Source organism: Orbicella faveolata, unplaced genomic scaffold (assembly GCF_042242905.1).
Source record: "Orbicella faveolata isolate gen_17 unplaced genomic scaffold, um_ofav_v1 contig_46, whole genome shotgun sequence".
NCBI lineage: Eukaryota > Metazoa > Cnidaria > Anthozoa > Scleractinia > Merulinidae > Orbicella > Orbicella faveolata.
The window spans coordinates 4,551,016-4,572,211 of record NW_028301576.1 but is presented as its reverse complement, the minus strand read 5'-3'; the positions used below and the strand labels follow the sequence as shown (position 1 = coordinate 4,572,211).

General features: G+C 39.5%; 1 protein-coding gene across 1 annotated transcript in view; it reads left to right on the top strand.

The window, feature by feature from the left end:
• LOC110051030 (uncharacterized) overlaps window positions 1-21,196 on the top strand; it is a 77,573-nt gene that overhangs the window by 5,395 nt on the left and 50,982 nt on the right. Inside the window, exons 6-18 of the mRNA XM_089278526.1 lie at window positions 2,068-2,172; window positions 2,276-2,422; window positions 4,870-4,932; window positions 7,792-7,906; window positions 9,632-9,771; window positions 10,667-10,701; window positions 10,816-10,823; window positions 11,347-11,598; window positions 15,226-15,389; window positions 16,627-16,769; window positions 19,290-19,532; window positions 20,073-20,189; window positions 20,498-20,597. Coding sequence (XP_089134652.1) covers window positions 2,068-2,172; window positions 2,276-2,422; window positions 4,870-4,932; window positions 7,792-7,906; window positions 9,632-9,771; window positions 10,667-10,701; window positions 10,816-10,823; window positions 11,347-11,598; window positions 15,226-15,389; window positions 16,627-16,769; window positions 19,290-19,532; window positions 20,073-20,189; window positions 20,498-20,597 — 1,632 coding nt within the window. The remainder of the gene's footprint in view (window positions 1-2,067; window positions 2,173-2,275; window positions 2,423-4,869; window positions 4,933-7,791; window positions 7,907-9,631; window positions 9,772-10,666; window positions 10,702-10,815; window positions 10,824-11,346; window positions 11,599-15,225; window positions 15,390-16,626; window positions 16,770-19,289; window positions 19,533-20,072; window positions 20,190-20,497; window positions 20,598-21,196) is intronic.

The window sequence follows — 21,196 nt, the reverse complement described above, 5'->3', positions numbered from 1 at the left end:
ATTGGACTTCGTATCGTCCAAGTCAGTCTGTAATCATACTCATGATAAACAAATTGGAATCCCCCTGCGCGGTCGTCCGTTTTTGTTATCACTCGTATAATTACAGACCGAATTGGACTCCACTCAGTCCTATTACCATTATTATACACTGTACTTAAATTACTAACGAACTGCAGGACAACACTACTCTTATTTCCTTTCTTCTCGAGGTACAGATATAGTAAAGTCCCGCTATAGAAAAGTTAACCTGAACTATTTTTCTCAAACTCATAAATAATTCATTGATTTTAAACAAAGGAAATCATGACCGTGACGGTGTTTGGATGACTAATTTTAGGTCCAGTTCATACGTCGCATTTCTGCCGTGTCGAATTCAATTCAGTTAAGTGAGGCAGAAATGCGACTGTGGATTCATGCGTAGCACTTGTGTCGCACTTAATTCAGAATTTATATTGTCGGGCATGTCGGCCAGCGAAAAATGTTTTAAACTTAGAGTATTCATTATGGCGGACGAAAATACTGAGCGACGAAGGACTTTAATTTTGCTAAAAATTGTCCGCCAATGGAACGAGAAGGAGAAGGTTGATGTGTTGCAATATTTTCAGGTTGCATTGGGTCGAGAATGGTCAAGTTTCTTCTTTTTCTTTGGCGGGAAAACATTTACGCATGCTCAATACATTAACATATTATGTATGCATTAGATTCTACACGGCACAAATTCGACGTCTGAATCGGTGTCGCATTTCTGTCGGATAATGCGACAAGACCAGTCGAACGGGCGGCAGAAATGCGGCAGCCGATTCACACGTCGAATTTCTGTCGAATTTAATTCGTTGAATTGAATTCGAGATGGCAGAAATGCGACGTAGGAACTGGGCCTTAATTAGCATAGATTTTTAAGATTTTATTTCTCCGTTTTCTCGATCCTCAGTTTTAGTTTCGATTCAGAAGATACATCAAACATTCTAGACCGTATTTGACCACATCTCCAAACACCTCGAAGTTCGTCAAAAGTTTGGAAATGTGGTCAAACACTGTCTTTCGTGTTTGATACATTACTTTACGAATCAAAAATACAATGCAAATGCACATACAATGGAACCTCCAGTTGCGACCACCTTTGGTAAGCGACCACCTCTCCTCAGCGGCCAGTTTTCCGAAATACCAAAAGTTTTCAAGTCAAATTACTATATTTGGAACCACCTGTTAGCGACCACCTCTCGTAAGCGAGCGCGACCATGCACTCTTAGAGCTAAAAGTTTGACATTTTCTTTTGTTTTTAACCTCCCGTAAGCGACCACTTGACAGAAAATAGAGCGAAAACTGGATTATAGGGTGTAATATTATTGCATTCCTGGGTAGTACCAGATTTTTTCTCGAAATTGACTTTTCACATGAATAAAACATTTAAAAATTTGAAGAAAAAATGCACACACACTGCACTCTATCTCAAATTACCATATGCTAATGGCACAAAATTTTGACCCAAAATGGTCTAAGCGCTCGTAAGCGACTACTTAGCATTGACATTTTGGGTGGTCGCTTACGGGAGGTTCAACTGTATTGTGACTATTATTGTACCCAACATAGTATTTATTAGGAATCTCCATTCACAGGTTACATCTGTATGTATATTCATTCCTCCTACCAAAAGTTACTAGTATTTGCGAGATGATTGAAGTAATATATCAAACACGAGAGACAGTGTTTCATCGGGATATCACAAACGCCAAGAAGAGAGTTGAAAACACGATGCGCAGCGAAGTATTTTTGACGAAATTTGAGATGTTTGGATAGCCGATGAAACACTGTTTCGAGAGTTTGATATATCAAAACCTAAGGAGTAAACGGAGAAGTAAAATCGTCAAAATCTATGCTAAATAAGAGCGGCATCCAAACCTCCTTCGCGGTTACGATTTCCTTTGTTCAAACTTGATGAATTAGTAATGAGTTTGAGAACTTTAGTTCCAGCTCTTTACATGTGAAGGCCACTTTACCTTCCCCTAAGGGTTTCAAATCAAGTCTAATTTTTAACAGGCTTTGAGTGGTTTTCCTAATTCTTTTCAGTGGACACATAATCATGGCGTAAGTGGAGTAGGCATGTTCAATGATTTACCCCTGACCCTCCAAGCTGAACTATCTCTTATGATCAACAAAAAGGTTTTGGAGAAGGTATGCGATAAACTCTATACATAATTAACTAGTTCTGAATTTGATTGAACTCACGATACAGAGTACAAGTAGGCCTTGTTTCACCATTCCTTGAACATTGCAGGCTCCTCTGTTCAGAGGTCTTAACCCTGGTTTTAAGCGCATGCTCTCTTTGGTTATACGCCCCGTGTTCTATATGCCAAATCAGATCATAGCGAGCAAGGGAGACATTGGACATCACATGTTCTACATTCACCGCGGCCGAGCAGAGGTTTGTTTGTCTTGATGCTACATCTTTATTTAGTTCACGTTCGAACCTGGGAATAAGTCCAACATAAAGACAGCTGGTGAATGATCAAAAGTTATGCAATACTGGTTCCAGACAGCTCAATCCGTAAACACGCAACAGTGTTTCTTACCTTTACTTTGCTGTTTTCGAGAAAAATTCTTATTAAAAGGTAAAGTCTGCATACGAGCCAAGAAGCCCATCAGACCGGAGCTTATCCCGGTTTCTGTAGCATGAAGCGACTAGGAATATTTCTACTCCCCCCTGGATGGGATGCTAGTCCATCGCAGGGTTACCCCCAGCATTAAGTTCGCCAATACCCATTTATACACCCGGGTGTAGAGAGGCACTGTGAGAGTAAAGTGTCTTGCAACGAACACATCGCAATGTCCCCGGCCAGGGCTCGAACCCGGACCGCTTGATCCGGAGACGAGCGCACTAACCATGAGGCCACCGCGTCTCCCCAAAAATTCTTATTACTCTTGGAAAAACAAAACGGGTTGCATTTGGGGGTCGTGAAATCAAAAGCAAAGTTATTATAAGGCCAGTTGCAACAGACGTAACAACACAATGAGTCAATGAGACAGCTGGTAAACGGCTTTATTGTTTAAGGTGGCTCCCTGCAGTATTAACAGTATCTTCACCTGAAGAAGGATGAAGAACTTAGAATGAACCATTTGTTTCATCTTTGGGTTTAAGCCCCTGGCACTCGCAGTGAAGATTAGCAACACACCTGGGGGTTCTTTTTCGTTCAAATGAGTGTATTGCAGACTGTTGTCATGGCAACAATCAATCGTAACGACTTTTTGCAATTTTCCACCTACTTGCTTCTCTTTCTAGAGTTAGTCTCGGTAAAATATCTTTAAACTCGGCAGTTTTATGAAAACGATGTCGGACATTAGTTTAATTAGAAAAAATGAAAAGTTTATTTGGTGGATTCGTAAAAGTCCTTAATCTTCTTACTTTTGATTAAAAAAGAAAAATCCCTCGATAAAATTCGGACAAAAATGACATTGTGAAGTAGGCATCTGTATCATGAAGTATACAAACTTTCGCAAAATTTCACCGAAGGAAACCCGAGAAAAATAATCGCTGTTCTTCTTCTTGGCTTCTTTGTGACGTCATAAATTTCGAGACGACCACGCGCACGTGCGTGTCAATGACCCACTAACGGCATTTGCGCGTGTAAGTGGGAGAAGAATCGTGTTTAGCTCGTATGTCCTACCTAAAGCTACTTTTTGCAATATTATACATCACACATTTTTAAAGAGGAAAGTTTAGAAGAAGGAATTCTTACGCTATGGACGGCTAGCATCTTGCAAATGAGCAATGATGGCTGCTAAAATTCGACCTTGTTTTTTTGTTGTGTTTTGTTGTTTGGTATTTCCGAAGTGCATATGCGTGCTCTACGAGCTTGTTGCACGACTTAGCTTGTTGGGGAATAACATCTTGGCTCATTATAGATTTAGCGGAATCTTCTTCCCTCTATCTTGGTTATTTGTGTCTGCTCCACAAACAACGCTAAGGACTGCAAATACGTGTGGTAATATATTACCTTGTTTTGCCCCATGCGATGATCGTGACGATCGCCCAAATCAGTTTCTTTGGTTGAAACTCCTGCATACCTCGCACTTTCTCCTTTAAATCAAGTACAGTAGGGTAGGGTCTTCTATTCGGTTGATAAACATTTCGAAACCAAAAGAGATTCACACAACTTTTGTCATAAACAAATTTTGAAAATGTGGACGCCATGTTTGTTGGTATTTTACTGCGTGTTCTCGCGCGCGAATTTTGCGTAGAGTTTTGAGAGCTCGCACCAAAGCGCGTTTTTCGAAATCAGTTTGCGCGCGGTTCAAAAAACTATAGGGAGCCACCTTAAGTCTACATGCGAGCCAAGTGGCTCATCAGGGCTGGTGCAAATCTCCAGTTCCTGTAGCATGAGGCGCCTAAGAGTATTTTTCCTCCTCCCTGGATGGGATGCTAGTTCATTACAGGGTTCCCCCCCTCCCCCCACAGCATTAAGTTAGCCGGTACCCATTTATACACCTGGGTGAAGAGAGGCATTGTGAGAGTTTAGTGTCTTACCCAAGAACACAACAGGCTAGGGTTCGAACCCGGACCGCTCGATCCGGAGGCGAGAGCACTAGCCAATGAGAACTCAGTTCAAATAAACGTGGTCACCGAAATCGCTCTGGCCAGTCACAAAGCACACAGACGGGCCAGTGGAACAATCAAAACCACACGCGATGCACAGGAGAATGTGAACGAGTCGTGTTTAGATCTTGTTTTTACTCCGTTCTGATGAAGACGTGTTCTCTTCAATTCCGGGCTCATCCAATTTACCAAAGCAAACATGACTCTACAATACTAGCTGGTTACCGTACGTGTATTTAAATGAGAGTTATTTTGATTGATTTATTTTCAACCTACAGATTCTTTGTGAAAATGAAAGCACAGTGTTAGTGACTATGAATGAGGGGAAACTGTTCGGTGAAGTAAGTGCATATTTTTAAACACGTGCATTGAAGTCATAACCAAACATCTACAGCCGGGAAGTAATGTGGAAATTTTGCAAATGTGATTTGAACGGTAGCTAGAGTTTAAGGGCTTTGCGGTGTACCCAGGAGCTTGGGTGTTAGAAAAGGGAAATAGATCTTTGGTACGATTCCTTGTAAGATTAGAGTACGAACTAGTTGATACATAGTAGTCATCCATGTTTTTCTCGGGATTGTTCTTCGGTAGATATCAAGATATTTTCGTCATGCCTGCCTGCTCGCCTTCGTGGCCGCTATAATGACAAACGTGCGGCAATATTTGAATTCATGAGAAGTCAAATAAAATGCACCTATTTACTCTAAAGAAATCAAATAATTAGAGTTTAAATTGAGGAGACCGCAGTGTTTACGTCTTCAGGTCCTTTGCATTTAGCAGTTGGGAAAAGGTACACCATGAACGCTTCGGTTCGTAAAAGCTTCGAACTGAGGTAATGTTATAGCGGAGCTCCGGCGGCACGAAGGGTGACCAAGCAGAGCCCCATATTTATACAGGAAATAAAAGGAAACCCATGAATTGATTTTCTTGTGGTTATCATGGCTAGCGGTATTGCTTGTGGGGGTGTACGCATGACGGAGGCGACGGCGACGGCGGAGTTGGCCAAGATGGCGGTCATACTCCAGCCAATAGGTTGAAAGAGACATGCAGCCTTGGTTTATCACGTCCTTCTTTTATATTGAACATTCATGTTATGGTCAATTGACACCTGTCAAAACAAGGTATCCACTGACCAGTATCACGTGACCATATCGCAGGCTCAGGTTTAGAGCTCATTTAGGTCACTGTTGTTTTTGAAGTTGACCGCTTACCAAGAGCTGATTTTCGATTGGATTCCGGGCTCTTGTCAGATTTACTTGTTGTAAACGGGGCCGGGTTGTTCGGAAGCCGATTAACGCTAGTCCAGGATTAAAAGTTAACCAACGTATATTTATATTTTTTCTTGTTTACAAATGCTTTTCACTGCTTTTGTTGTGTTTAGTCTTAGATTATTCAAACTCAAAACAGAAGGACAAACGATATACAGAAAACCTCACCGCAAAGTTTCAAAACTCAGATCAAAATTCTCGCTTATCCTGGGTTAGCTGAAGGTAGCTGGAAATAGCTTTCATTTCTACAAACAAGTTTTACAAATTCTCTTTTAAGTACAGTTTGGTACCAGTATGAAATTTACCACTGAAATGAAAGAAACAGCATAGATTCATTTCATCATATTTTTTTCCCCAAAACCTGTTACCATGACAACCATATGACACATTTAATTGTGCAAAATTGTAATCTATTGTCTTATTTAGAAAACAGGTTGGAGAGATCTTTTCAAACTCCTATAATATATGTTATCAGGATTGATCTTCAAAACATTTAAGTTTAAAAATAATAAAATTCTGAGGAGCAGATGAAAGAAAAAACTACTTTTCAGTTGTTGGTTTCTTAATTTTTTCCTTCTCACAGGGAAAAATAAGTATACGCAGTCAATTGCTCTTACACGTCACCGAAAATTTCGAAAAATTTATCCGACCAGAAGCGGAAATATAGACGCGCGAATTTGGAAAATGAAGGAAAATTGCGAGTCGACTACTTCCGCGTCTACTCATGCGCGAAGTTTTTCACTCGCTCAATCGAGTCCACGTGCGCGGAACAATCAGCAAAGTAAAGGAATAACGCGATGTCAGCTTCCAGCTGTTAGTGTGGAATATTTGTATTTTTTGATAATAGGAGATATTTTTCATTTCTATCTTTTTATGGATTAGAAGAAAAGTGACAAAATCAGGAGGGTAAAGTTTACATAAACGTGCTTCAATATCTACCGAATGCAAGAAATGTTCTCTTGACTAATGTTGTTTGTTATTCGTGGACAGAAATAGTTTTTCACGCCGTTACAACTGTGGTGTTCATATCTTCATTTTATTTGTATAAACGATCGCTTGTAATGGTTTCATTCAATTTCACACTTCGCCTGGCCGGTCTTAACAGTGCGGTTGAAATTGAAAAGTAAACAAAACAAATAAGTCTTAAGCTTATCTCAACAAAACACTTCGCGTTCTTCACTAGTGCTGTACCGCTCGTTCCTCGTCCCCATTCAACCAAAGCTTTCTTTCTATCATATCGCCTTTGAGTAAATTAACTGCTCGAGAATCTTAAGTTTTGCTTTGTCTCTCTTTTAGCTTTTGACTTTTGCCAAACGACGAAACACGACCAAACGTGTCACGAACTTCAACTATCGATCTTCACGAGCTGTGTTTTAGGTGTTTTCCCGTCTACCTCTAATTTTACTTCCATTAGACGTTTCCTCTCCAACATATTCTGTATGAAAGCTGCCTAAAACAAACGAATAAACAGCTCCTTCTAGCCACGTAAATCCGTGTAGGACTCTGCAAGGAAAGCTACGATCGCTGTTGTGAGATTTTTCTCGGTCGCTGCGAGTGAAAGTGACGCAAACGCTGAAGTGAGGAAGTAATCAAAGAAGAGGAATCCCTGATAGAGGGAAGCAAATTATTAAAAATACATTTGCCCACGAGCTTTAATGCTGCGCTCAAAAAGGAGACCCGAATACACCACCGGCGCAATATTGTTTACATTGCCTCGCGGGCTTTCGTGGGTTTTTATACCTCACATGCGCACTATTAGAACCCAGGCTGCGCGCGCCATGAAATTATTTCGAACCACTTTAATCGGGCTTTGAACAACCTGGCCCAGGATCTCCGCTTTTAGGCTTGGCTAAATCTGTGTATTAGTTTTCAACTATAACGCAGTCATTGTTAATTTGCGAGATGTCTGTTATATTTCTGTGTCATTATTTTCAGGTGAGTATGGTGTATAATTTTCCACGATCAGCGTCTGTTCGTGCTGCCACTCCGTGTGTCATCTTTGTTCTTGACAGAGCAGATCTCAACAGAGTTCTTAAACATTACCCTGGAGGTGGGTTTTAGTGCCATTTTATTCCGTTATCATCCGTTATCTAGTAGTTTGCATAACCCCCGACGGGGATACTCGCAGAAATGTTTGGTGGGGGTGTGTGCGGCCCCCTCCCCAAAACCCTTACCACTATTTAAGACCAAAATCTGCGATTTTAAATTCTCCTACCTTAGCTATTTATGTCCTGACTGTAAATTCGATACCTTATTTAAGACCCGACCCTTAAATCAATACCCTGTTTTAGACCTGCCTTATGATGATGATGATTTTTTTAAAATAAACTTTTATTTGCATACAATACAGCCAGTTACCTAACTTGCATTACTAATACTTATACAACTAACATTACAATACATCTACGTGTACAGCATAAAATACAACACAGCTACTTTACATTACTTGCAATACGTATAAGATATTTTACAATGCTCATACAGCTACTTTACACTATTTGCGATACTGAATAACTAGGATTTTTTTAAACTTTCGATACATTGGATGTTATTATTAACGGAACAATTATATACAGAAGAGAAAAGAAAAACTAACAGAACGTAAATAAAAATGAAAGACGAAGTAGAAAAAATAGAAGTGGCATAGTCCGTGACAAAGATATTTGGGGCAGCTCACACACATAGTGTTGTCCATTTTGCTCTGAATTTCGTCAGTGCATTTTTTTTGAAAGCAATTGTACGTTCACAAAGGATCTTTTCATCGAATAATAGACCTAGTTCAGAGCGATGTTGAGGTATTGTGAAGTGCTTTTATTGATGGTCTCATCGATAACAAAAAGGCCGCTTCTTCTAAAACAAAATTATCAAAATCGATACCCGATTTTTGACCAAAACAGGTAAAAACCCTACCCATTGGGGCCGCACATACTTGTATACCCCATATAAAGGAGTACCCCCCCTCCTCGGGCGGAATAACCAGGGCCGGGTTGTTCGAAAGCCGGTTAACGCTAACCCAGGATTAAAAGTTAACCGAAGTATAAATTTTTCTTGGATATAAATTTTCTTCACTGCGTATGTCTTTTATAGTTTGAGATTATTCAAATTCAACACTAAAGGACAAACAATATAGACAGAAAACCTCTCCGCAAAGTTACAAAACTAAAATCAAAATTCTCGCTAATCCTGGGTTAGTTTAATCGGGCTTTGAACAATCCGGCCCGGGCCTCTTTCTTCGCGCGCGCACTACATCTTCACGTGGAAGAAGTCGGTGATTTTAGAAAATAAATTCCATATAGAGTGTCTTCACATGATGTCACGTCAGCCATATTGATGTCCCAAAACAGTGAAACGAAGACCTTGTTGTCTTCCTAAATCAACCATGCTGGAGTCGAACTCTTCTCTTATGTAAAAAATTTATCAGTTTTATTTTGTTCCAAATATTTTACATGGCTGCTAGTCTCTGTTGATTACGTTGCTTTACAAAATCTGTTTAGTGTCTCTGATACTTTAGAAAGGTAACCTTCGCTCAAATATCAATTCCTGTAAGACGAATATAGATAGCATGGAATATTTTCCCCTTACATCTTCTTCGTAGACGTTCGTATAGCTTGTCACGCTTTACTCACTAACGAACGTCTTCGTGGAGAAGGAAGATTGCGAGACGAGGCCAAAGAGCATCTGCGCAGGTTACTCATCTGCTTGCAGTTGCCTTAGCCATTTTCCTTTCCTAAAAGCTCATAATAAGTAAACGTTCTCTATTACTTCTTTTCTTCAGTGGCAGAGCAGTTGTATTTGGCCGTTGAAAATCGATGCGATCTCAACGATGTGAAATTAGACACCCCTGGAGGGGGCGACAAAGAAACGTTCTTGGAAATGGAAAACGAAGAAGCAGAACAGTGCCTAAGGGAAAGTGCGGTAAGGAACAACTGCGAAAAGGGAGTTGTTTAATGATAATTTCGAAATGTGGGTTATCGGTAAAGATATGCATATGCTTAAACTTAAGTTTCGGCAAAGAACCTGTTTTAGTGCTTTTTTTTTAACTTTCTACTGAAAAACATTTCTAAGAGTATGGCGCAATGAAGGTAGATATTTTTAACGGAAATTAAACAGGGTGCTGCACTTACTTTTAGACAGCTGGATTTTGCACAAAAAATGATAAAAATGATACCCATGATTCTTTTCGGAAGTTGTTTGGAAAGTTGTTGTTTTTCATGCGTCTGTTCTGTTTTTTATCATGAATTTCGTCATAATATTGTCAAAGTAGCTGTGGATCCACGAAGCGATAGCCGAATGGATCCGCAGACTACTTTGACAATTTTATATGACGAAATTCATGATCAATAACAGGACAGACGCACGAAAAACTGACGTCAATTTCTTTTTACGATAACAATTTGTCAAATTGTCTACTCTCGCTCGTTGAAGCATCGCATAAATTATAAATTCATGCGTCTGTCCGCTTTTTGACAATGAAAATTAGCCAATGAGCGCGCGAGAATTTCTGCAGTTATCGTAAAAAGCTTGATTTCATAGCTTTTTGAAATGTTCATCCATTCATACTCATCTAGGCATGCTTTGTTTGACTTTTTTTCTCGCTTTTTCCAACTTTCCCCCCCTCTTTCGTTAAACTGATTACGCCTCAAATTAATTAAGCAAGATCAGAGTTCCTCAGAACGTTTTTTTGTCGGAATAAACACTCAAAGGATTATCTATATAAATGGCATAATTTAGAAATCTGTTCGTGTTTCGGGTTTGCTATTTATTTGCCCTGATCTGTTTTCTGACTTACTGGTGTCTTGTCTGTCAACAGGGATTCAACGAACAGGCATCTGCAAAGAAGAAAAGGTACATAGCTTCATTATCAGAAAGCGGTATCAGATAAGCCGTGTGTTTCTCGGCTCGACTATTTATTGCTCTTTCCTCTCCTTACATTTAACTACTGTACGTAACTAATACTAGTCAACTCTGTAAAAAATCTTTTCCTTTATACACATGAAGCTATTTTACCCTTCCCCGTGATTTAGAGAGCAATATATTGTGCCGAACATGTCTTGAAAAAACTGATGCAAGGGTGGGCATAAAACGGTTGTAAGTCCTCAAGTTGTAAAGTGCGGACTGCAGTCAATTTAACACATAAGCTACATGTTGCCATGCTTCTGTCCGGTTATTGATCACATTAGACGTAAAAAGGTACGAGGTGATAGCTGAATGTGTCACTGCATGCTCTTATCACATTTTAACGTCTTCCGTGATCTATTACTGAACAACTAGGAAATGTTTTATATAATAAAGAAAAAATGTCAATGACGTCATCTATGCGTCTGTCTTTCAATTATAATGCGAGAATAATTCGACATATTACATAAATAGGAATTCTCTCTGCTGGCTTTTGTGAACATAAATTAAACGGGAGCACAATATTGCACTACTAAACAGTTTCACTAATTATCATCATTACTCGTTCTGTTTCATATTTCAGTAACATTCTAGGGGAATTAGTTGAACACGTCATCATGCCCAGTTCCTGGTTCGGGGTGATCTGGGAGCGACTAGTTCTTTCTGTTCTCCTCGTCATTTGTTTCCTGTACACGTTTGTTGCCTCGTTCTCAATAAGCTTACATGCTCTCGGGTACGGAGAGAGCACTGGTACCCAGGTTCTTCTGGTTTTTACGTACTTATTGGATTTAGTACTGGTCGGAGACTTCATTTTGAGATTTAACATGGCATCTGAGACTATCACAGGTAGTGTTATATCCTCGACTCCCCAGCAGCGCGCTTTCTCATTTAAAAGATGAGAAAAAAAGTTTGATTGAATGTTGACTATATGCACAGCCATTCTCCTCTTCGATAAGACTGCAGGCTTTAAGCGAGTGGTATTTGAAAGAATTTTCATATATTACCAGTAGTGTCAATCCTTAACTGCTTGAGCTTTCCTACGATTTCTCATTCATTATATGGCTGAGAAAATTACGAAAGCGCGCAGATTAATTGTGCAAATTAAAAATCAACGAGAAATTGGCCTTCGCTCAGCTAAAAAAAATACTTTTATGCTCGGCAGTGTTTACAGCACCAAGTCTAGTGTAGCCGAGAAAACAACTGAAAAAAAACAATTCAAGCATTACTTTAACATTAAGGTGGTTCAATACAGTTTTTTCTGGACCATACTTAGCATTTTCAATTGGCGTTTTATCAACCCTTTTTTCCTCTGATCAATGTGGAAATTACACCAGTACTTGTAAAAAGATTAAAGTTTAGTTGAATGTGTTTTTTAAGGTAATGGATATTTCCATGGAAACGAGAAACCAAAAATATGAAAATCGGTAAAGCATGAATTTTGTACTAACCAGGTCTGTTATAGAAAATCTGATACCAATTTCTGAAATTATGATGTATGGCAAGGGGAATATGCAAGAATAAAAAAAAATTCTGTATGTTTGATTTCGAACAAATCGCGAAAACATTTTAAACCATGCTCTTTGTTGAATGAAATTAAATGGACTGGAGGAAGAATGCTACCTTAGTGGAATTACTCCAAAATTAAAGACACCAGAATGTGTCAGTGAAGTTTTGTTTTGATATCAGATTTTCTATAACAGACCTGACTCGTACATTCAACCAAACTTCAATCTTTTTCCAAAAACTGGTGTAACTTCCATATTGATCACAGTAAGGGAAGGTTGGTAAAACGCAAATTGAAAATGCTAAGTATGGTCCAGAAAAAACTGTATCGAACCACTTTAAGAATCCCAACAAAGCTAAACAAAGTGAACTAATTTTCTCAGTCATATAATACAAACAATAACAATATTACGCCATCGGTGTCCCGTCTTTTCTCGTTAGAATCCCGGATGAAACGCTTACAATCGTTTGAGAGTCTTCACCGTGTCCATTCCCCTCGGGGGTGCTCAAGCATGTTAAGGCATGGGTCTCATCCTAATTTGCATAAAATCTGAAACCGGCCATAACTTTTGAAGGATTTACCAAAACACCGTCAAACTTGGCAACAATATAAAACCTATCAACATTAACTCAGTTTTGGTTGGATGTGTTGATTAGTTGGGTCACGTGACCTCTTATCAATGTTTGATTGGATTAAAGAAAATTGAAAATGGGGTGGCAAGGTGCCATAGAAAGGATATAACTTGAAGCCTTATGGCAATTGTCTTGTTTTCCCTTCTATGGTTCTGGCCGGAGTGATTGGCAGTGGTGTATCATTTAAGAAAAAAATAGTGCAACAGGTCACGTGACATATTTTGTCCTTTAATATCTTGTCAAGAGAATGACAAATTAGACCATTTCGGGCACGGATAGTTTCTCTGAGTAAAGGCAAAGAATAAATGATACGTTATCTTTCGCGTAAGTTATGTTTCCCCACCCCATTTGAGGTTTTACTATTGACCGCCATAAAAATATCTTAGGCGATTTAAGGACGCCAAATTTAATTCCTATTGGTGTGTACTTTTGATCTTCTTAGGGCAAGAAGGAACGTTATTTTTATAGAAAAAAGGTTTGAACTTCCCAGGGAGTCTTTCCAGGGAACTAGCCATGCCTTAAGATGCTTGAGTGGGGGCGGACTCCCATACGAAAAGGTCGCGGGTGCTCTTCGTCTCGCTCAGGGGTATAAGTCAAGGAATCTGGTCTAATTAAGGGTATTGTTAACGAAACGCTACTATTTTTAGCTGTCAAAGTATCCTTTAGGGTGCACTGGAGGAATAATGATAATAGTAATAATAATAATATGAAGAATAAATTCTGGGAGAAATTAAACGTACACTCGAAAAAAATCCGAGTTTTGAACCCACGACCCTCCGTGATCTAATCGGATGCTCTAACCATTGAGCTACTGGAGACTCCATGGTAAGCAAGGGTCAAATTGTGGGTTCAAATCCCATCTGGGACTCGGATTTTTTCCGAGTATACGTTTCTTCCAGAATTTACACTAAATATTATCTTGTTGTTTCTCCGTTAACGATAACGATAACGATAACGACAAGGATAACGATAACGACAACGACAACGACAACGATAACGATAATGACAACGATAACGACAACGATAACGATAACGATAACGACAACGACGACGACAACGATAACGATAACAATAACGATAACGATAACGATAACGATAACGACAACGATAACGATAACGATAACGATAACGATAACGACAACGACGACGACAACGATAACGATAACGATAACGACAACGACAACGATAATGACAACGATAACGATAACCATAACGACAACGGTAACGATAACGATAACGATAACGATGACGACAACGATAATGATAATGATAATGATAATGATAATGATAATGATAATGATAATTAAAGTTCTAATTTCCGTTTTAGACTCACCGGTCTCTCGAATTCGGTATATTAGCGACGGCTCCTTTCCTGAACAGGGGCTGGTAATAGGGCCTTTTTCCGTTTTAAATGGTATCTTTTATGGGTCAAATAAAGTTCGAGCCACACCCAGATTGATCTCTTTTGGGAGTTCAAATTTTGCGACGAGCATCGCCGACCTTTACATATGGGAGTCCCCCTCCCTCGATCTTTCCTAGCTCTGCCAACTGACGAAGACTGGAGGTACTCTGCGTATATGCATAGGAAATCCCTAGCTTTGAAATATTGTCTAAGAAAGACAATAGTTTCGTCATTGATGTTTGTGCCTTCTTCTAATATAATACATATATCTGAATTTACAATATACCTTTTTTCGATCTTACGTACTTAACTAACGTTAAAATCAAACAGTATGTTAGCCAATTCCAACAAAAGTCTATTTTATACTGGCGACATACCACGCAAAACTTTAATGGTTATAGATATTTTTAACACTTTGTAGAATGATTGTGCACCCTCCTCTTACTTAGGCCTAACAAGCGAGCTAAGCGAAAGAAAAAAAACTAGCTAAATTTAGGACAGGTAATCACAAACTAAGGATTGAGACTGGTAGATATGATCAAATTCCAAGGGTTAACAGGCTCTGCCCTATTTGTGAACCTAATCAAATTGAAGACGAATCTCACTTTGTTATATATTACAATAAATATACTATTCTAAGAGATGAATTTTATAGAAAAATAGAACATATCATTCCGACTTTTAAACAATTATCTTCATTAAAAGCCATCGGTGAAATTATGACCTCTACAAATCATTATGTTAGAATTCCATTTGTAAAATTCATTTCGTATCTTGCTTTGATCTACCCAATATTGTACTTTCAGATCAAACCGATGTAACTTGTTTGCTATATCACCTTATTATGTGTTCACGAAAATCATTACTGTTTAAATTTAAGTTTACAAAAGTTCTTACAACACTGTAAATAAAGCTTGTTGTTGTTGTTGTTGTAGAACTGAAAGACATAAGAAAATCTTACAAATGGAGCCTACTCTTTTGGATCGACTTGCTGGCCATCCTGCCGATTGAGATCTTAGCCACTACAGAGCCAATCTTCCACGAAAGATGGCATCTTTTTGCTTTTCTTCGTCTAAATCGGCTTCTTAAAGCTGTCAGGGTAAGCTAAACATTTACTTGATTTGTTGATGCTGGATTTAGGAGAATTTCTACTCACTAAGAGAAACATTGTATCTGTACATTATAACAGATACAATATATACTTTTTATCAGATTGCGTTTGTTGTCTGGAAATCATTTCTATCTTGGTAATGCCTGCAAAACGTTCAGAAATGTGTGTACATGAGCTTTTGGCTATCTCGTTCCTAGAGCCCACGTGTGTTATCGTCAGCGCCAACCAACAGACACGTGGGCTCCGGGAACGAGATTGCCATGTTTTAAACCAAGGCACGCATGCGCCGTGAAACCGGAACTCCTAAAATCTTGGAGTCTGGAAATTGATTATTCCAGAGCTTCGTGTCTTGACGCTGGCCAAAAGACACGTGGGCTCTGGGAACGAGGTTTACCTTTTGGTTAAAGATGATTTCCAGTCCGTACTACGCACTCTCAAGAGTTTGCGTTTTCTGGTTTGCTTCATGGCAGACATCACAAAATGTAAACTTTTCACAAATACTTACGTGAAGTAAATTCGCATTTCAAAAACAACCACCATTATGGATGCGAAGCGGTCGAAGCTTAATGCTTCGTTCTTTCTCATATCACTTGATGAAACAACATCGCAGCTGGAGAAATCAGTGAAGCTGTTGGAAAAAGAATTAGAAAAGCTTCAAATATAAGGTATGTGGTTCGTAATGAACAACATCGATTCGCATTCCATCGAGTAAGATTTCTAATGTTTATAAACATTCTGAAAAATTAGGGTGCTGAGACTGCGCATTACGGACTGGAAATCATCTTTAACTGTGTTTGTAAATGATCCGATATCTGTCGAAAGTAGCGAGTGTAAATAAACTATTACAATAAAACAACAACAAAAAAATATTACCAATCGAACCATGGTGCGAACAGGCGCTTCCGGCCAATAGACATCTACGGTCTATGCTATAGAAATATCAACTTGACTTCCGGCCGAATATAAGAGGGTGTGGGTTCAACTGATAGGGTTTTTCAAAGTTTTTAAGTTTCAGCAGAGAAAAGGCACGGTTTTGTATTAAACTGATAGCTAAATAATGCCGAAAAGTTAAGTCAGTGATAACGGAAATGCCAGTACAGCATTCCTACTTGTACAGACCCTTGATATAACGAGGCAGTGCCCTTGCCAAGTTGGGTTAGGAAACTGCTCTGCAGACCATGGCGTGATACACAACACAGGCTAATTCCAATGTGACTTTTCCTAGATTCCACGTTTTTTCACTAACCTGGAGAACAACTTAAACCACAGCATTGGTAAAGTACGAGCCATAAAGTTCACAATCTACATTATCTTGACCACGCACGTCAGCGCTTGCGTGTGGTTTGTGAGCGCCTGTTTTGGAGAAACGTAAGTCCCCATCACTGTGTGGCTTAGACATTCCCAGGTTTCCTAGCCAGCATCTCGCCATTCTTTTCCTTTCGGACATCTATTATTTTCACCAGCGGAAAAGTATAACGAGAAAATAAACCAGAGTAGACCAGCTTTGTTTCGCCTTTGCTTTCAGTTTGTCATTGATTTAAAAGCTTCTGTTTGATCTTTCTGAATTTTACTTTCTTAGTTGTAGATAGAATTAATTTTATTGTGTTTTATTTTACTCCATATCATTTTATCTTGTAATATATTTCAATGAAAAGCCCCAAAGGGACGTGAAATAAACGTATGTCTGTCTGTCTGTATGTCTGTATGTATGTAAATGAGCGACCGAATTTTAAACAGTCGAAGACAAACACATTTAGTCATGTTTAACTTGTTAATTTTTCCTGGGCTTACGTTCTCATATATGATTGATAGCTGTCAGCTGATGTAGTGATTGCTCTCTTCTAAAAGCATTTGTAGCATTGGTATGGTGTATAAGCAAATGGCCCTTTCCCTCTATGAAGCTTGCCTACAGGGAAATATTGTAGTTGTATTCATCAAGTCCAGTCCAAGATGGAGGACAATGCGGACGAAGGCTTGCCTTCTGAAAACTCCTCGTTTCGGGACTCACACTTACAGCAACAACTCAAATGCAAATCCAGCAAATACGGTTGCTACACTGTTCACGTAGCTTTTCTCCTCACCTTCGAAGTGTGCCAAACATACTCGGTGCCAAGCGAGAGTAAAGTTTTCCATCTCGATTTGTTCTATCCACTTCTCTCTCGATGCAGAAAATATAATCAACCTCAGCGTTTCTCTTTAAATTGATAGGGAACTTAAGCACCTGGGCCGAGTTGTTCAAAAGCCGGTTAACGCTAACATATCCCAGGATTAAAAGTTAACCGAAGAGTTGATTTTTCTTGTATCAAAATGTTTTTCACTGCTTATGCTTTGTGTAGTTTGAGATTATTCAAACTCAAAACTGAAGAACAAACAATACCTACAGAAAACCTCACCGAAAAGTTACAAAATTGAAATCAATATTCTGGTGAACCTTGGGCTAGCTTTGCCTTGACGTTTTCTACAGGGCGACGGCAACCGGAAGTCAGATTTACTTCCGATCCACGTTTCCCGCCGACAGGGTCAGCCGTCGCGACTCTGTACCGACTTTGTTTTGCTTATTTTGGCGTCGCATGTAAAACGCGAGTTTCGCTTTTATGATTTTCGTGTTTTTACATCAATTCTCCTGTAATGTTTTGGACTTAGTGATACTTAAAATATTATTCTATCGCTTTGGCGCTTGTACGAGCGATTGTCAAGTATTTACAGTCATTTTTTGAACTTTTTAACCTCTAGCGTGAAGATGGCTACCAATAAACAACTGGTAATGGAATGGACAGATGACCATGACATTCTCCTGTTGCGTCAAATGATTGCTAGCAAATTGTTTCAGTACAAGAAAGGCAGTCCAGACCGTGGCAAAATCTGGGAGTCAATTCAGGAAAGATTGAACAAGCTTGATAGTCCAAAATTTATGATAAAGGAGAAAAGGTTAGTCAGGGACCGATGGAATCGGTCCCTGACTCACAATCAATGCCACTAGCTTGTAGCTCCGCTCGTTCCAAATCGGCTGATCATATCTGAATAACGGCAATGATAAGAAAACCTTCTCAGTAGCATGCATAAACCTTCAATTCTATCACATATTGTTCTTTGTGGACAATGGATATTCATTGCTAGTTGAAGAACGTTTGCCAGCACAGGGACGTCTTGTTTTTGGACTCTGAACTCTGCCAAACATTCGGTATCGTCAATGTTTTGAAGATCAAATCTTGCATACGAACTGTGCGGAAAATCAGGGTTCTTAGAACGGCAGCTCTACCACAAGACCACGAATTCTTCATCAGAAATTATTTTACCATCATATGTTAGTAACAGCATCTCTCTTGTTTCGCGAAAAGACATTTTCCACAGAGGTTTTCTCAAGCTTTCGAGGCAGGTTTCGAAAGGGTTGCCGTCGCAAAAATACCTCTGCTTAAGTTTGGATTTTGGCGGGAACGACGGCGCCCTCTTTCCCAGGCTCGCTCGTTTGTCGGCGACGCCGTCGCCCCCAAGTTTAAGTCCCTTAAGTTCCCTATTGAAGCATTCGGGAATGTAACATGTAATGCCACCACTTCGTCCTTTCGAAAGAGACTTTTCATGCGCTCTCAAGTGTGCCGCCATCATGGACCTGGACGACCTGGAGTGAACTTGGTGAATACAACTACCACAATCCCTTGCAGGCGTGTCTCCTACAGGGAAAGGGCCATTGTATTATTCAAGCATTCTTTGAATTGCGAGTGCTGAGCCGATGGTCATTACATGAAGAGATACAACCACTGTTCTAATAGTTTTCTAGATAAGAAGAAGGAAAACATTAATTTGTTTTACCAAGAACAATTTGCAAAGTTCGTGATTGCCAATATAATTAAGTACTAAGGATTTAGTTGTTTTGCTGGATTTGTCTTGTAGTTGTACCCCAGGAAGCTGGGCCCAACACACTGGAGAAACCCAGACCATCGCTGGCCTGGACGACTATATCGCCAGTCTCTATTGGGCGGCAGCCACGATGTCCTCGACGGGTTATGGCGACATCCATGCCCACAATACAGAGAGCCAGCTGATTGCCATAGCGGTCATGCTCATTGGTCTTTTGTTGTATGGATACTGCCTTAGTAGTATTACTGCTACTCTTGCCAACTCAGCGGCACCTAAGTATGCAAAAAATTATATCTCTGTACGCATCGCACTACAGAGCAAATGGCACATAAATTTGTTGTCGTCAGGTTAAGATCTGGTTCGTCGTAAAGTATACGGAATGCGCTATTAAGGAAAAAAAGGAAAAGAAGCGATCTTTGGAAAATTGCTGTTCAAAACATTTTATTGCTCATAATGGGCCCTCAAGTTCCATAGACTGCCTAGACGAAGGGTTTAATGACCTTTGGGTTGGTTTGGATTGTCTGGTAACAAGTGAAAGAAAAGGGTGGGAGAGTTAGTCCGCCATATCGGCTGCCATATATAGTCACGCTGGCCTCTCAAGTTAATTTTAGAGGTGGTACCCGGTTCTCCCGCGTTGCCCGCGGATGATGTTATCACGCGCACACTGTTTGTATGTTTTCGTGGAGGACAAAAATATGTGTAAGTGGTTTGGGTTGTCCACGTGAGCAGAATACGCGACAAGGATTGACAATTTCTTGACCTTCCTGGATTAATTCAGTTACTCCATCTTTCTTGACTGGTATCTTCTTGTTTTAGGGTGGAATTTGTCGCGAAAATGAAAGCCGTTCAAGAATTCATGGCACAGCAAAACCTGAGCCGGGCGTTAATCGCTCGTACAGAGAACTATCTGGCGATTTTGTGGAGAGTTCACAGGTATTAGATGGGATAAATCTGGAGCCTTGAACAGATTGATACGTCTGTCTTGTCGGCTTTGAGGACGTTAATTGCTTATTTGGTCATATTGTTAGAGCGTTTTTCGAGTGTCGTAAAGTCAAAACCCAACCAGTTACTTACCAAATGGACTACTCAGCCAATCTCAAACCGTAGGAAAACCAAAACCAAAAATTACGATTACGTTCGACACTCAATTGAAAACCGCTCTATAGGCTTATATTATAATTAGTTAATTCATAGGTACTTCATATGGTTATTCCTGATGCAACACATTACGGTGCTTTTAGAGGAGAAGCCATCCCTGGAGGGAAGACTATGATCGAGGATATGCCGTTGTCACTTCAACAAGACTTCTCGTATGAAGAAACAAAAGACCTCTTGGCAAAGGTAATCATGATATAAAATGTCAAACACCAAAGACGGTGTTTGACCACATTTCTAAACACCGAGAAGAGAGTTGAAGATACGACGCGCGGCGGAGTATTTTTGACGAACTTCGAGGTGTTTGGAAATGTGGTCAAACACTGTCTTGAGGGCTTGATATAGCTTTTCATTAGAAAATAAAACTAAGAAGAAAACGGAGAAATAAAATTGAAAAGGTCCATGCTAATTAAGATTAGATATCCAACACCGACATGAACATGACTTCCTTTGTTTAAACTTCATGAATTATTATTGAGTCTGAGAAGCTCATTTCTTATTTCATTTAACAATTAGACTACGAGCCCGAGTTTTCTATGACGGTAAATAGTCACGTAGCCGCGAGTTGACTAAAAAGGAAAAAAACCCTTTATTATTAAACCTTCACATTTCATTTCGTGGTTGGTGGAAAAATCATCCATTTTCGTATTCTCGGTATTGTACTAGAACTAGCTTGCAATGGAGGCTCATGCGGGAAATATCATTAAAAAGAGAAAAATTTCATTTGCATTTGAAAAGACTCCCAATCATTAGCCTCAGTTGCAAGCTAGTTCCAGTCCAATGCT